Source organism: Phascolarctos cinereus, unplaced genomic scaffold, assembly GCF_003287225.1.
Source record: "Phascolarctos cinereus isolate Bilbo 61053 unplaced genomic scaffold, phaCin_HiC Scaffold_7;HRSCAF=346, whole genome shotgun sequence".
Classification (NCBI taxonomy): domain Eukaryota; kingdom Metazoa; phylum Chordata; class Mammalia; order Diprotodontia; family Phascolarctidae; genus Phascolarctos; species Phascolarctos cinereus.
The window spans coordinates 146,137,946-146,156,206 of NW_027556180.1; the positions used below are offsets into that span (position 1 = coordinate 146,137,946).

At 38.4% G+C, this 18,261-nt stretch overlaps 1 protein-coding gene across 1 annotated transcript in view; it reads right to left on the reverse strand.

Moving 5' to 3' along the window:
• Positions 1–367: 367 nt before the first annotated feature.
• Positions 368–18,261, reverse strand: part of DCT (dopachrome tautomerase) — a 38,667-nt gene continuing 20,773 nt past the window's right edge. Inside the window, 4 exon segments of the mRNA XM_020965823.1 lie at positions 368–552; positions 3,845–4,046; positions 9,311–9,446; positions 15,265–15,444. Of these exon segments, the coding sequence (XP_020821482.1) occupies positions 368–552; positions 3,845–4,046; positions 9,311–9,446; positions 15,265–15,444 (703 nt within the window).

Below are 18,261 nucleotides of genomic sequence, written 5' to 3' on the forward strand. Positions count from 1 at the left end.
GACTTTCTCCTCTTCATATCTTGGTGCTCTCAGGTGATGGTGGAGATTGAGATGTGTGGGAAATGATTGTCTTCAGATAAAAATCATGAGCTCTACCTTTATTTAGCAACAGAAACTTCCCAAGTATTCTAGCTGTGAGTTTATTCAAAGAAAAGCTAAGTATTTCCTATGTTTTGGAACATTGCCACACTAAGAAGACCTATTCCAACAACATGCTCAGTGAAAGAAAGAACAATTCAATTACCTCCCTGGGAAATAATCTTTTCAATATCCAAGTCAGAACAGAACCAGTAACCAAGCTAATTCCTTACAATTTGACCAGGCTCTTTCTTCGGAGGCTTAGTTGAAAAGCAAGTATTTTTTAGTATTAGGCTTCTTCTGTGTATTTCCTGTTACTAAATCTGGTCTCCATCAGAGGCATAAATCCTTTCCGCTGTCTTCTGTACTGAAGGAGAACTAGTAGCACAGAAAAGGCTACTAAAGCCACTAGGCCTGCCCCAATAACTGACAGGATTAGAGTCTGGCGCTGGGTAGCTTTCACTGAAGACAAAGCTGAAACAGAGAATGAAGGTCTGGGTTAGGTCAAAGACATTTAGCAGTTAAACATCCCAAGAAATAAAAGAAACAAACCACTTTTGACATGCATCTTTGGTACTCAGTGACACAGTGTACCAAAGCATAATATTTCTTTTTCTTCCTTCCTTTCTTTCTTTCTTTCTTTCTTTCTTTCTTTCTTTCTTTTTTCTGGAAGCAAAAAGTCACCTTTAATGTATTTAATGTTTTACATAGCAGATCAGAAGACCAAAAAGAATGAACCCGGTTTTTTTTTACATTTAATTTACATTTTTTATGTTTTTTTTAATTTCTGGAATAGAAAAAGCACTTCTGTAATATAGTATAATAAAAAAGATAATTGTACATGAAACTACAAATCAATTATGTACAACTTGCTTGAATAAAATTGACTAGCCTACAGAATCATAGAGCTAGAGTTAGAACCTTAGAGGTCAAATCCAATTCCTTCACTTTACGATGAAGAAACTGAGATTCAAAGATCAAATGACTTGCCCAAGGTCACACAACAAATCATGATAGCTCATATTTATAGAGGATTACAAAGTGCTTTATACAACAAATGAGATATCATTTGATTCTCACAAGTAGGGGGCTATCATTATCCCAATCTTATACATGAAGAAAACTGAGGTTCTCATTAACTAGTGAGTGACTATTAGAGAGGCAAAGTGAATTACCAGGTTATCACACAGCTAGTAAATATCTGAGGAAGAATTAGGACCCAGAATTAGAACTAGCCATTATGCCACACTTATTCCAGCACAACTATTGGTCAAAATCTACTTACTTTTCTAGAAGAAGGTAGATAGTAATATTCTATTCTTTCACATAATGTTTAATTATGTTAACTCAAAACATTTTTACAAAATCAAACATTCATCTCTCTTCTGAGTCCCAGTAGTGTATCATCAAGTGGCATTTGGACATCTCTGCTTGAACTCCAAAACAGGATTCATCATCTTTCCCTAAAGTCACAAAAACTCTCAGGGCCTTAATTTCCTCAAATAAGAGTATTGAGCTAGATAACCCAGCACCAGGGCGTACACTCCCTTTCCTTTCCATTCCCAACAACAACCACCTAATTCAGGATCTTCTTGAATGGAACTACCGCATAATAACCTAGATTTAGAATTGGAAAGAATCTTAGAGGCCATATGATTCAACTATTTCACTTTATGGAAAAGGAAACTGATGCCCAGACAAGTTAAAGCACTTGCCCAAAATCACACAGGTAATAAGAGGCTGAGCTGGGGTTTGAACCCAATTGTTCTAACTCCAGTTTTCTTTCCACTACACCATACTGGCTCTTCAACCCTGAATTAGTGTCCCTGTCTTTGGCCTTTCCCTACTATAATATCAATATAAATATTTCTATAAATCTTGACATATACATACGTGTTTCCATATATATGTATAGTGTTTTAAGATTTACAAAGCACTTTCATAGATTAGGCATACATAGATACACATCCATAAACCATCTCATTTGATGATCATAAGATTTTCACATAGATAGTGTATCATACCCATTTTATAAATGAGAAAACTGAGACTCATAGTGGATCTGTGTCTTGTCCAGAATGGCAAATTTAATGTCAATGGTGCAACTTGAACCCAGATCCCCTAACTCCAAGACCAGTACTTGCTAGAGCACCTCATTCTATGCCCTGCTGATAAATTAATCTTCCTAAAATACTAGTGTAATCTCATCATTCTCCTCAAGAATCCACTGTGACTCCTCACTGTCTACCACATAAACCTCAAGCTCTCCTCCCTAGTCCCTAATTGGACCCCCTCTTGATTATCTGACCTTAACTGCCGTTAATCCTCATGATGAATCTTTAAAAGCAACCTTTCTTCTACTTGTACTTTTATTTGCATTGTTTCTCCAAGTTAAAATGTTCTCTTTCTTCTCTCTTCAACTTTTCCAAATTCCACCTAGTCCCCAAAGCCCATTTCCTATGTGAAACCTTCCTGAATTAATTGATGACTCCCTTCTTTGAACTCATGTAGCATTATGCTATATGGTACATAATTACATATTAGTTAATGCTGTTATTGCACATTTTATGCATTTATGTTTTATCTCCTCAGCTCAAACTATAAATTCCTTAATGGCCTATTGGATCCACCAGAGCTCAATTCTGGGCCCCACCTTAGATCATCTACAGATTGGCTTACATTAGAATGAAGACTAATATGAGCTGAGTACATCTCCCCTATCATGTTGTTGTTCAGTTGTTTCAGCCATGTCCAAATCTTTATGACTTCATTTGGGGTTTTCTTGGCAAAGATGCTGGAGTGGTTTGTCTTTTCCAACTCATTTTGCAGATGAGGAAAGTGGGGCAAATAGAGTTAAGTGCCTTGCCCAGGGTCACACAGCTAGTAAGTATCTGAGACAGGATTTGAGCTCAAGTCTTCCTGACTCCAGGCCTGGTGCTCTATCCACTGCTCCATCTACCTGCCCAACATAGTTCCTCTTAGTTTTAACACAGGAGAGAAGATAGACAAAATAAAATATAGAGTTCTTTACTATCTCAGGAGACATATGCCATGAGAAATTGGCGAGGGATTAATGTGGAATTCATAAGCTATAGTAAGCTATAACAAAGACTAATTAGAGCCAGAAGCAGGAGCTGATGGCTTGTGTTGACACTGAGCCAAAGTAGCAGAAGTAAGGGTATAGATTGACTCTCTGACCTTCTATTAGGTCAAGAATGAGGAAAGAGTAAATGGATTAGATTAGGGAAAAGCCACCTGCAAATAAATATATTGTTTTTAAACATCTACTTAATTATTCTTGACTACTTATACTGTTTTACTTTCTCTTTGCTTCAGTTAAGTGGTAGATTGGTTAGAAGCTCTATGAATTTTATCTCTGAGACACTCTAGGGCCATTGTGCCAGCCCATTAACCATTTTCATTTAACTGATTGCTCAATAGAGGCAGCCAGCTTGACTATTTTTTCCCCTTCGAAACTGAAAAGCTATACAGTTAATTTAGTCACAATAGCAAAATCAGTTGTATGGATAGACATAGCTTTAGTTAAGTGTAGTCACAGTGTATGGTAACACCAGTCATTCACCTGCTTCGTTCAGGATCTTAGAGCTTCATTTCAAAATACTTGCGAATATAATTAGTAGAATAGCCAATAATCTAAATCAACACTGAATGCCTTATTTATAGTCCTCTGTTCATTTGAGAGACAGATTGAGAGAGAAGGAAAAAAGCATGTTGCTTCAGACAATGAACCAATTATAATGGTTACCTGGCAAGTTAATAGCATAATCATAGCCAAGTTGGTCTGCAGTTAAGAAGAACTCCTCATTTGTCACAGGAGGAAAGAAAGGGACCATATTATACATCCGATTGTGACCAATGGGTGCTTGCTCTGGAGGCCAGGCATTGATAGTTGGATTGAAGCGTTTCATCCACTCATCAAAAATGGCATCAGTAAAAGAATGAAGAACCTGCAATGAAGTTGAACACAACATTCAGTGCTAGCCTTTTCCAAACCCATCTCCAAGCTTTGTTATATGAAATTAATCAATCAAGCAATCATTAGCATTTAAGTACTTACTACATTCCAGGCATTGTGCTAAGTGTTGAGGATGAAAAGAAAAAGCAAAAAGAGTCACTATCCTCAAAGTGTTTACCTTCTCATGAGTAAGAAAACATATACATAAATAAATATACTTAAGATAAATACAGAGTAGATAGAAAGTTGGAGTGGGATTCTTCCTTTAAAAAATTCTCATAAAACATTTCAAATTAGCATACTAATAGTGCTAACATTGAAGGATATGCAAAACATTCTTTACCGTGACTTTTCTACCTTTTCTTACCTGAAACATGCTGAAACAGTTCACTTCTAGGACACAAATTCAAAATCTTTTTTAACCCTTTGGCCAAGGAAAGCCCAAAAAGGGCTATCACACTCAGGGAGGCAGAACTGTCCATCATACAATTATAGATTTAGAGCTAAAGGTAATCTAATCCAACCCCTCAGTTTGTAGATGAGGACAAGGGAGGTTAAATGAGTTTCCCAATATCACCCAAAGGGTAGTAGCAGAGCCAGGGTTCAAATCCAAGTTTTCTGACCTCACACCTTATACGTTTTTCACTACATCACACGACTTTGCAATCTGTGATAGCAGGAAATGGACAATGACTCTGATGAAGGCACCCATTTCTCTCCCTTTCTGAGGTCATATGCTGGCAGCATAACAAAGTTGATAGAGCATTGGTCTTGGGGCTGGGGTCCCATCTGGTGCATTATGTGAAAGTTACAGAATGATCCATTTTGTAATATCAGGCAGCTGGATGGCACAGTGGATAGAATATAGGACTTAAAATCTGGAAAGCCTGAATTCAAATCCTGCCCCAGATGCTTAATAGCTGTGTGACCCTAGGCAAGTCAATTAACTCTGACTGCCTCAGTTTCCTCATGCAAAATGGGGATAATATAGCACCTACCTCCAAAGGCTGTTGTGAGGATAAAATGACATAATATTTGTAAAAAAAATTTTCAAATCTTAAAGTGCTATATAAAATATTATTTATTTATATGTTATTATAATATATTGTAATTATAATATACATAATACACTATATTATTATAATTTATTATTGGTGGAAGGAGGTAGAGTAAGTGACCTGAGTGAGACTTCTTAGTAAATAAGCATTTATTAGGTTGCTACTATGTTTCAGGCACTGTGCTAAGCACTGGAGATACAAAGAAAGGCAAAAATCAGTCCCTGCTCTCAAGGAGTTTACAGTCTAATAGCAGAGATGACCTGTAAACAATTATGTACAAAAAAAATGTATACAGGATAAACTGGAGATGATCTCAGAAGGAAGGCACTAGATTAAGGAGGATTGGGATCTTCTTGCAGAAGATGGGACTTTACTTGAGACCTAAAGGAAACCAGGGAAGCTAGAAGTTAGAGCTAAGGAAGGAGAGAGTTCTAGGCACGGAATTCAGTTAGCAAAAATGCCCAGACTTGGGGCAGCTAGGTGATGCAGTGGATAGAGCACCAGCCCTGAAGTCAGGAGGACCTAAGTTCAAATTGGGCCTCAGACCAAACACTTGACACTTACTAGATGTGTGACCCTGGGCAAGTCACTTAATCCCAATTGCCTTTAAAAAAAAAAAAAGGCAGACTTGAGAGACGGAGTGTCTTGTTCGAGGACCAGAAAGAAAACTAAAGTCCCTGGATCACAGAGTATATAGAGGGGAGTAATGTATAAGAAGACTGGAAAGAGAGGAAGGAGCCAAGTTGTGAAGTGTTTTCAAGGCCAAACAGGATTTTATATTTGATTCTGGAGCTATTAGAGTTTATTAAATGGGGGAGAGGGGAGAGGGGAGGCGTGGTCAGGCCTGTACTTGAGGAAGATCAATTAGGAAGCTGAGTAGAACACATGCTGTGTGATCTAGTATCCTGGGTACTTTTCCCTTCATATTTGTATTTACGTTTCCCTACATTGCATGTTTTCCTGAGGAAGTCTTTTATGTTGAGCAGTGCTGCCAAATGCTTGAAGTTTGAAGCACAGAGAACAAAGATTCAGAAATGATGATGCTGGGTCAGGAAGTCAAGGACAACTACATTTTTAATATCATCTTATTTGCTATTCAGTGTCAGAGTAGGGATTTGAACCCAAAACTTCAGACTTCAAATATAGCAACTCTGATCATTCCATATTGTAACATTATAGAAGTGAATTGTCTGCCTAGATAAACCTGGCTTCTAGAAAGAACATTGGGTGAGAATTTTGCAATATAACCATTATAAAGTTATTGCTATTATGCACATTAGTCCTACCACAGTGATTACCTAATTGACTATCATTCAGATGTCTTTCACCTATCTCTCCTGTCACCCAGTGCTGTCTCAAAGTGATCTTTTCTCTAAAGTCACCTTATAAGGCAGGGGTACTCCGGAATAAAGCCATGTTTGTGTAGCCCAACTCTTTCTGATTTTTCTAGTAGATTCTTCCTCCACCCCATTATAATGTTTGGTTGCTAAGCAGATAGCAATTTTGAATTTGGGGGAGCCTACAGGGCCTTCCCTGAAATGATCATTTTGCCTCCACATATGGCAAGCCCTGATTGTTTTTTCACTGGGGGAATAGGCTTATAAAAAATTACAAGTTGACATAAGTGTGGCCACATAGAGGTTAACTGTAATAACTATTTGTTAACTGAGGTAAATAATGTCTGAGTACACTATCAATCCTCTACACAATCTCCAGTCCTTTACACAAGCATCCCACAGTATCTAAAGTAAGTGGCTCACTAATTGCTGAAGAGAAAGCTACAGCTGGGGGCAAATGGAAAGAAATTAAAGCAAAAGTTTGGCTTATATTTACTAACAATTGGTGTCTCTAACAAAGCTGATGAATAGGAGGTAGATTAAATTGTCACAGCCACTAGATAATAAAGTTTAGGTAAATATGATGGTTTGTAGCTCAATCCCTCCCCTCCAAAAAGGGAGCATTTCTGAGTGTAGTAGGGTTTTCCAAGCATTGTGCAGTCTTCATGGTTTTCACTGAAGAGGTGTTTGTTGAGACATTGGTAAAGTCTCCTTAATCAACTGTTAAATCCCCTTCACAACTTAGCTCTTTAATGAGGTTTAAAACTGGCCTGGTCCTGAGTCCTCTGTTGTCCCTTAAGTAAGATATTGAGGTTAATTGATTCATAAAATCATAACGTTAGAGGTAGAAGGGACCATAGAGGTCACTGAGTCCAACCCCTTCATTTGACAGATGAGGAAAATGAGGCTGAAAGATATTAAGGGACTGGCCTTGGGTCAATTAGCTAGTAAGTTGGATGAGGGCAGTTTTGAGCCCAGATCTATCTGATCCCAACTCCAATGCTCTGTCCACTCTGCCCTTCTTCATGGTCAGTTCATTCACCTTGGCTATACATTTGGAGTTTGCTTTTTGAAGGTCTCAGGTATAGATAGATGAGAGAACAATAGCTGCAAGGTTGGACAGAAAGAAGCCATTTGCATACATCAGGATTCTGGACTTAGAAGTTGGCCTGAGCATCTGTATGGCCCCTCCATAGAAATGTGGACAACATTGTGCAACTAACAATTCCAGAAACCCTGAGACACCATGAGATCACTCCTGGGGATGTCACTGTGGAGGTGGGGAGACCAGAACTGGCTTAAAAAGGAATTTACCTGGACATGACTACCAAGATGGGGATAGGGAATCATGTATTCTCGTAACATCCTATTTTAACTAATTGTTCTTATTAACTAGTTGTTAAATGCATGGAGTTTCTAAGTTGCTGGATTGTACTACCAATGCCCTATATTTTCAGTGACCTGAGTCAAAGCCTAGGTCAAAGTCTCCCTGCCCTAAGTTTCAGTTCTTCCAGGGAACTATATGGTTCAGGGACTATTGGGACCACAAGAGTTCCTTGATCAAGTGGAGGAGTTCCTAGATCACCCCAAGTACCTAGACCAAAGGACAGGAATAGTGAACCAAATGGGAACTAGACTTTGCCCTTCACTGCTACTGTGAGCTACATGAATTGTACATGTCTGGGGGTGGGAAAAGCTGTTCACTCCCTAGTGACCCCTGATGCTTTACAAACATGGTAGTACCCCACCCCCACAGTAGCACTGAAAGTTCTAAAGACAATACAGGTCCCTGAGAGGGACATTTCTCTCTCTCTCTCTCTCTCTCTCTCTCTCTCTCTCTCTCTCTCTCTCTCACACACACACACACACACACACACACACACACACACACACGCCTGCGTGCATGCAGGCGCACGCACACACACCCCACAATACACAAAAGAAACCCATTAATTTCAATTTTATCTTGGATTCTTAGTGAAGAAATCCCCTCCACCAATGTAGATTGGAAACAGTTCTTCCACCTGTAGCCATAGGGAATCTCCTGGGACACTAAGAGGTTAAGGCTAGGATCACAGAGAGTGTATGTGTCAAAGGACTTGAACCTAGAGCTTTTTTGACTTTGAGTCTGACTCTACTGCATCACTGTGCTGTCTTTTAACACAAATACTATGACTGGTGACACATTGAAGAGGGAAATGGGCCAGTTGTTGCTGCAATGTGTCTGGACATATCTATGCAAGAAAATAGTCTTACAATAGGGGTAGCCTAAGAAAAGATCAGGGATCAAATTTCTTTTCATTATTGCTTTGAAACCATCTACCAAACATGTGCAGCCATGAAGACAGATAATTTGAAGATAATTTATGGTGAGTTAAGTAACTATCTATAAAGCAGAGATATAGTCAAGGTTCACTGCTGAAACACTGATTTTTATGTCATTTAATGCTTCTCAACAGACTTTGTATTGATTAGCTATTGACTGAGGATCATTGGAATAACATGGTTATGAGACCTTTGGCCAACTTACTACTTTGTCTCAAGACATTGTCCCATGGAGCACATTTTCAAAACCAAATAAATCTCTAAATAAGGATGAACTTTTTTGTAACCTAAAACTTACAGTTTAACTATCAAAATGTTCTCTTCTGAGGCAAGGACAATGAGACATTTATTTAGATCAACCTCTGCTTTGGAACAATGTTAACACTTGTACACATTGACATGATCCAAAAGGTTGCTCCTAGATTAAATAATACTTACCTGCCAAATCTTGATATAATTTTTTTTAATTCTTAAGGAAAAGAAAAACTCACCTTCGAGGCATCTTTATCTCCTATAAGTATTTAAAAAGGACATACCACAAAAATGGGGTCATTTGCAGCAGAATGGGGGAAAGCACTAGTGCCATTCAGGAAAGCATGAACCAAGTTATGAAGGCTCGCTGCTGTTGAATCAAAGTTTCCATCTGCTTTATCAAATCCTTCCAGGGCATTCCTGCATAAAAGAAATATGATACATGATATCCATTTTGTTGTTGTTCAGTTGTTTCAGTCGTGTCTGACTCTTCATGACCCTATTTGGGATTTTCTTGGCAAAGATACTGGAGTGGCTTGCCGTTACCTTCTCCAGATCATTTTACACATGAGGAAACTGAGGCAAACAGGGTTAAGTGACTTGCCCAGAGTCATGTAGCTAGTAAGTGTCTGAGGCCAGATTTGAACTCAGGAAGATGAGTCTGAGCCTAAGTCCAGACCCTGCATTCTATTTGAAACCACTAGTTGTCCCATGATAGCCACAGATTTTTTTAAAAGATCTTTTTCGTACTCTCCAAATAGTGATATTCTACTAAACTGGGGACTAAAGGAGTCATATGTAATGAGCATATTTAATAGGATTGGCATTAGCCCCCATTTTTTAAAAGTGAATTCCTTGGTGTGAGGAGAGGGTTATAGATGAGAAAAGTGAAGCTCAAAGACATCTTCTCCACCTCACCAAATTGTCCTCTTCCTCCCAACTTCTATAACTACTATCCCCCCAGTCACCTAGATCTAAAATTTCAGAGTCGTCTTTCACTCTCCTTCCTGGTAATTGCTCAATTCTGCACCTGCTTAGTTGAAAAGAAATCCTAGTGTGAGAACCTATTTTCAGCACAGAAAAAACCAACCCAATCCAGCCCACTGGTATCCACAAAATGCTCTTTTTAAAAATCAGAACAGGGGGGCAGCTAAGTGGCTCAGTGGACAGAGTACCGGCCCTGAAGTCAGGAAGACCTGAGTTCAACTCCAGCCTCAGACCAAACACTTGACACTTGCTAGCTGTGTGACCCTGGGCAAGTCACTTAACCCTAATTGCCTTAAAAAAAAATCAGAAAAGGGACTTCAGTGCAGTGAATTCTCAGTGTACAAATTCACTATAGAGAATTTATGGAAGGATGCAGTTGACAATTATACAAATAAGAAGGCATGACTGAGTTACTGTCTCTGCCACTGGAGAAAGTAGTTACACCAATGAGATCACAGATCCCTTCGGGTATGGAAGCACTGTACCCAAAACCTTTTTTTTTAACCTACTTCCCTATTCTGAGGGTTTGGTTAGAGGTAAGCAAGGCAAGCAGTCGACTAGAATAAAACACAGGACTAGAGAGTTAGAGCTGGAGGGGATCTTAGAAGCCACTGAGTACAACCCATATATTTTACAAATTAAGAAACTGAGGTTGAGAGTTTAAATGACTTGTCCAAGATCACACAGCTGAGATAGGATCTGAATTCAGATCTTCTTGTCTCCAAATACAGTACTACACCACCTGCCTAGTAAGGCTAAGGGGAAAAGTCGGCAAGTCACAATAAGGGGCACTTTTTAACATTACCTTTAATATCCCACATATGCTTAATTTCAGGAGATTTTGCTATTAGCAACAGGTATCTATTTTACGGTGATTCAAAGTCCATATGTTGCAGTAAAGACTAAGTGTCTCCATTGGATGGTCACACAGTGGGCACAATTTCCCAATTTTCAGGTCTTGCTTCTGAGCCTGCCCCTCTGCCAAAACTGTTCCTTCCAAAATCTCCATGTTCTCTTGATCGCCAAATCCTTGACCTTTTCTCAGTCTTCATTCTCTTTCACCCTTCTGTAATATTGAATATTGTTTACTATCCCCTTTCCTACTTGGAATTCAGTGATACTGTACTCTGTTAGCTTTCCTCCTATGTGTATGAATGCTCCCTAATTCTCTTAGATAATTCATCCTATCTTCCACCACCACCACCACCACCTCTACCAAGTATAAGAGTCCCCTAAGACTCCATCTTCAACCCTCTTCTTCCTACTCTTTCCTTTGGGACTCCATCCACTCCCATGGCATGGGAGCCTATGGCAAGGTTAGTTTTACTGGAACAGCTGCCAAATCCCCATTTTGTCATCAAGCACCACTTTGTCATCCAAGTGGCCTTAAGTTCCTTTTCACAGGTAGGTTCTATTTCCTTAGGGCTTAACCCAAGAGGTTTTCTAAAAAGAAACGTCTTCTGATTTCTCTATATTCTTACTTCCCCAACTTCTCCTTATATTGCTTCCCTGATTTCTCCTTATCTTGGTCACATTTTTTTCCTGGTTATCAACACATACTGAATCCTTGGCACACAGCCAGTCTTTTGGAATTTTTCCATCCTCTGAGCCCATGGATTTAAAAAAAAAAAAACACCTCAGTACCAAATAAGGCTGAGACTGACAGAGAGCTATGACCTGCTAGTTATCTCCACTTCAGTCTAGTGTCAGGGCTTAGAATAGCTCTAGGCAGTAAACAGGACCTAGTAAAAGGACTACTGACAAAAGCTTTCACCTACCACTTGTGAGGCAATTGGCGAGTGCCCAGACTGCTCTGTGTATCCTTGCAATAAAATTGGCTTGCTGCTAACCATGAGTAATCCGTGCATGTCCTTCCCAAGAACTTTTGAACTCACTAATGTCCAAATGGCTGGTCTGAAGCTACAAAACATGGCTTTAATTATCACCTTTATGTAGTTGACTCTAAAAATCTCTGTAGCTAGGCCAATCTCTTCCCTAAGCTGAAGAGCCACACATCTTTTGCTGCCTATTGAACACCTCTCCTTAGATGTCTTGGTGGCACCTAGCTCAGTGTCTCCAAAATTAAATTCATCACCTTCCTCTCTAAACTTCTTACTTCTTCCTAACACCTACAACTAGTCACCTAGGCTTGAAACTTCAGAGGCATATTCTATCTTTCTTTATCTCTCACTCCCAACCCCCTATCCAATCAGTTGCCAAGACCTATCCATTCTACTTGAACTGTATTTCTCATATCTGTCTCTTCTTCACTCACATGTCTACCACCCTCCTGATCTCTTGACTTAATGGCCTCTGAACCTCTCTCCCCAGTTGCTTTCATCTTCAAGTAATCTTTCACAGAGCTGCCAAAATAATCCTCTTAATGCCTACATCAATACCCTGATCAGAAACTTTTCATGGCTCCACACTACCTATAGGACAAACTACAAACTCTTCAGTGTACCATTATGCCTTCTACAATCTTGCTACTACCTATCTCTATGGTACTATTTCATACTACTCTTAATTACTCTATGCTAGTTACACGAAATTGTTAGTTGTTCCCCAAACTCGAAATGGTGTATCCACCTCCATGCATTTGTACAGCCCATCCCCCTGCCTGGTATTTCCTACCTCTTCATCTCCAATTATTCAAATGTTTCTCTTCCCTTAAGTTACACTTCAGGTATTCCTCATCCATAAAGTCTTCCATGATCCACCTTATACATCTTCTCAAACTGAAAGTAATTGTTCTTTTTTCAAATCTTTTTTTTTTGCATGGAGTTGGGGGAAACGATTGGGGTTAAGTGACTTGTCCCGGGTCACACAGCTAGCAAATGTCTGATCCTGGATTTAAACACAGGTCCTCCTGATTTCTGCACATTCTTTTCCACTGCACCACCTAGCTGCCCCTCTTCTTTCAAATTTACCTAGAGATCTTGGCCTGATCTCTCCTTGGAAAAATATATGGAAATTGTCTTTCATGTCTGTTTTATACATGAATGCCCTGTAAGGGTTTGATAAAAGAGATGGAACCTAGGGGAGGAGTGGGAGAGAGTAATCCACACTTGTGGACTAAGTAAGAAAACTGCTTCTATCCATGTACCTCAACTCTCCTGCAACTTCTAGTCTTTGAGAGTTCCTTGGATGCTGCAAGATTAAGTGATATACCCAAGGCTAATACATATGAGGAGCATGATTGAAACCCATTTCTTATTTATTTACTTACCCAGGACCAGATTTCTATCTACCACAGTATGGTACCTTTCTTGCTTTTATCATAACCCACCTTTATACCATACTAACATCTTTCGTATATACCCACTTCTATCATCTGACACTTCAACCACTCCAATGCAGGTCCTCATCATCTCATACCTGGACTACTTTGGTAGCCTTCTTGTTGACCTTCCTGCCTTATCCCTCTCCACTCCAGTCTATCCTCTACTCAGCTATTAAAATGATCTTCCTTAAGCATAGGTCTAATTGTGTCAGTCCATTAATAAACTCTTATAGGTCCCTATCTATCTCCAGAATCAAATATCAAATCCTCCGTTTGGCTTTCAATGCCCTTCACATGTCAACTCCCTCCTCTCTTTCCAGTCTTCCTACACCTTACTCCCCTCCATATACTCTGGAATTCAGTGACACTTGTTTCCTTACTGTTCTTAGCACAAGATATTCCATTTCCTCACTCCAGGCATTTTTGCTGTCTCCCATGCTGACTGTCTCTCCCTCCTCAAATCTACCTTCTGGCTTCCCTGGCTTCCTTCAAGTCTCAACTAAAGTTCCATCTTCTGCAAGAAGTCTTTCCCAGACTTGCTTAATCTTAGTCTCTTCATTCTGAGACTAGTTCCAATTTATCTTGTATAATCTTGTTTGTATATAGTTGTTTGCTTGTCGTCTCCTCCATTCTACTGGGAGCAACTCAAAACAGAGCAGGGATGGGTTTGGGGGGGAAATTGGGGAAAGAGTTATTTTTAATTTTGCTTTTTTTTTGCTTTTCTTTGTATCCCAAATGCTTAACACAGTGCCTAAAACATAATTAGATACTTAATAAATGTTAGTTGACTGACTTACTGTCTATATTCTGTATTCCCCCTTTAGATTATAAATTCTATGTCACCCACACCTGGCCCAGAATCTTGAACATAGTGAATGAACACTTGATAAAGAAATGTGGTATTGATTGCTTGGATGAAAATGCTTTAACTTGGACCCTGACCTGTTCTTATATCTTTAACTAATTGACACCCCATTCTTTGGTCTCACTCCTGATCTTGGCCTTGTTCCTAGTCTTTGGCCTTTCCCCAATGTCAGCCCAGGCTCTTAGTCTCAGCTTTACCCCTACCAAATACCTCCATTTTCAAACCTTAAAATGCTAGTTTATACTCTCCCCTGGACCAGAGTACCTACTTACAAGGAAGCAGAGAAATCAATACAACTAGGATTTGGGGCTACTAGACTATAAGCTTTATGAGGGCAAGGACTCTGTCTTATGAAAACTTTGTATCTCCTCACCTAGATCAGTGGTGCTTAATAAATGTTTGCTGAATGAACAAATGATGAGAAGGGATGCCCCCAAACCCCATCCACAATCCACAGTTCCAGCCACCTTTCTGTTTTGCCTTCTTTTTAATAACCACATACATCATTCTAATAATTCATCAGGCTTTCTGTCATTGTGGGAAAAATCAATGCGTCTCTGAATATTACATGACTAGTGATATTGTTGTATTATAGCTTGAATGAAATCTATGCTAAAAGACTCTTTTGATTGATTAAACTCCAGCAATATGGACTTAAGACAGGTAAAATATTTTGGTCATTTACACATAAAATAGCATGGTCTCTGGACAAATTCCCAAAGTTTATACATCCTGTCCTTCATGGGGGTACCCTGACTCTTAATACCTTACCTATAAATGAAAGAAATGAAAAGGAATAAAGAGGATGATAAAATTATTTCAGACAGTCTGTCCAGAAAGTAGTTAAAACTCTAATACCAAGGAGAGAACATCAGTGTACCTCTAAACGATGGCTTTATATCCCTGATTAAAAGTTTCCATTATTCCCTCGTCTCACCCAGCCCTGCTGCCCAGCATGTTAGACACCCTCATGCACTCCAACACTAGATTTCTTTCTAACCTTTGTTTAGCTTTAATCCCTTAAATGCTATTCCTAACAACCAGGGGAATGAAAATCTCAAGATGGTGCAAAACACCATTTGATCAAAGGTCAGAGCATAAACCTAAAACTGAAGCTAGAATTCTGGAAGAAAGGAGGACTGTCAAACTTCTCAAGAGAAAGGCAGGCCTGAACATCTTCTATGGTGGGCAACTGCTCTTTAGTTCTTCCTAGTTGATTTCTTCTCAGCAGACCTTCATTTGTCCCATTACACAGGGTGACCCGGCGGTTGTAGTCATCCAAGCTGCAATTTTTAAAAAAATAGATTAGAAGCCATAGAAATGTTAAGTTATGGAAAAGACCATGAATTGGGGTTGGGCAGGGGGTGAGGGGGAGACCACTTATGGGCTTTTCTCACAATAAAAGCTTATTACCTGTGATCTTGATGCCTACACAGAGGAAACATCCTCTTCTATGGCAAAAGCAACCCCTGCCACCTCAAAAAAAGAGGTGTATAAATATATTTTTTAATATGTGGGTCTTTTTCCACTTTCTTTGATCTCCTTGGAGTATAGCCCTAGTAGTGGTATTACTAGGTGAACAAGGGTGCATATATACATAGATGAATTTAGACAGTTCAAAATTTCCTTCCAGGATGCTATACTGATTCACAATTACTATTAATACTGAATTAATATGCCTATTCTTCCACAGCCCCCCACAACATTTGTCATTTTCTTTTTTTTCATCTTTGCCAATCTAATGGGTGTGATGTGGAGCTTTGATTTATCTTTACCTATTAACAACATGGAATATATTTTCATATGGCTGCTGATAGGTTGGATTTCTTCCTTTGAAAACTGCTTTTCATATCTTTTGACCATTTATTGTTTAGAAAATCATTCTTGGTCTCATAAATTTCAATCTATTCTTTATATATAGAAAATAAGACCTTGATCAGAGAAACTTGCTGCAAAGATGGTTTTCTCCAGATAACTATTTCCTTTCTGATTTTAGCTTCATTAATTTTGTATGTGTAAAAAAAAACCTTTTTGTTAATTTTTTGTAAGTAGTCTTGTACTGGCTAAGAAATAGAGTGGTGGATCAGTGAAATAAATTAGGTATGCAATACATAGTAGTAAATGACCATAGTAATCTAATGCTTAGATCCAAGATTTTGAGACAAGAAATCACTATTTGACAAAAATTTATTGGAAAACTAGAAAGAAATTTGGCAGGAACTAGGTATAGACCAACATCTCACACCATATACCAAGATAAGGTAAAAATGAGTACATGATTTAGACATGATTTAGAATGATATCATAAGCAAATTAAGAGAGCTTGGAATATTTTACCTATGAGATTTATGGATAAGGGAAGAATTTATGAACAAGCAAGAGATAGACAGCACTATGAATGTAAAATGGATAATTTGACTACATCAAATTTAAAAGGTTTTGCACAAACAAAACCAATGTGGCCAAGATTAGAATGGAAGCAGGAAACTCAGTGGAAAGTTTTACAGCAAGTTTCTCAGCAATACAATGACTCAAAACAATTCCAAAGGACTTATGATAAAAAAAAAATGTTATTCAGCTTCCAAGAAAGAACTGATGGAGTCTGAATGCAGATTGAAACATACTTTTTTTTAAACCTTCTTTATCAATCTTGGTTTTTTGGTCTGTTTTCTTTTGCAACGTGGCTAATATGGAAATGTTTGTCATGACTGGACATGTATAATCTATATCAAATTGCTTGTCTTCTCAAGAAAGGGGGAGGGATGGGAGGGAGGGAAGGAGTTTAAAACTCAATTTTAAAAACCAAATGTCAAAATTTTTTGTTTACACAGAATTATAAAAATTAAATGCAAAAAAAAAATTATGTAACCAAAACTATTCATCTTACCTTCTATGCTCCTCTCTATCCCTTGTTTGACCATAAGCTCTTTTCCTACCCAAAGGTCTGGCAGAAATTTTCTTCCTTGCTTTTCTAATTTGTGATCTCTTATATCTAAGTCATGCATCTATTTGGAGCGTCTCTTGATAAATGGTGTGAAGTGTTGGTGTAAATCTAATTTCTTCCAATCTGATCTTCAGTTTTCTCAGCATTTTATGTTGAACAGAGTGACTGCCCCAATAGCTGGGGTCTTTCAGTTTCTAAAACATTAAGCTACTAGATTTGTTTGCTTGTGCATGGTATGTACCTGATCTGTTCCAACATGATCTATTTCAACTGTATCAACCCCTTTAAAAAAAAAACAGTACCAAATCATTTCAATGATTACTGCATATATATATGTATGTATGTATGTATGTATGTATGTATGTATGCATGCATATATAATCTGAAATCTGGTACTGTTAGATCCTCTTCTTCTCACTTTTTTTCATCATTTCCCTTGAGATTCTTGACCTCCTCCTCCAGAGGATATTTTGATTTGCACAATGAAAAATATGTAGATTTAATTTAGACAGCTTTGTCATTTTTATTATGTTATTTTGGCCTGCCTACAAACAATTAATGTTTCTCCAATTATTTGATTTATTGATCTCTATAAGGAGTGTTTTGTAGTTATTCTACAGAGCACAGTTTTTGTGGGTTAGACCTGTGATTTCTTTGGTATAAGGAGCTCCCAAACATGGAAACTCCCTCTACCAATGCAGATTGGCATCTTCTCTGTATTAGTATTAATATTGTAGTGTTAGAGAATTGTTTAGAGTACTGAGAAGTTAAAGGAACTGCCTAGGGTCACCGAGCCAATGTTTGAGAGGTGAGCCTCGAATTCATATCTTTTTTGGCTCCAAGGTAGACTAATTACTCACTATGTCATGGTGCATTTCATGAAAAGCTATATTCAAGAATGATAGAATGCTGTTAGAGTTTATGTAATCCAAAGCCCTGATTTTATAGATGAAACTGACCAAGTTAACACACCTATCTTGTAGATAGAATGTAAGCTCCTTGAGGGGAGGTACTGTTTCATCATTTGGGGGGGTTTTTTGTTTTGTTCTTATCTCCAGTATCTAACATCATGCCTGATCTTGACTGTTGTTAATGACTTTCCCCTCAAACCTCACACAGAATTTTTTTGTTTCATTCTTAATGTGCTCATAATGTA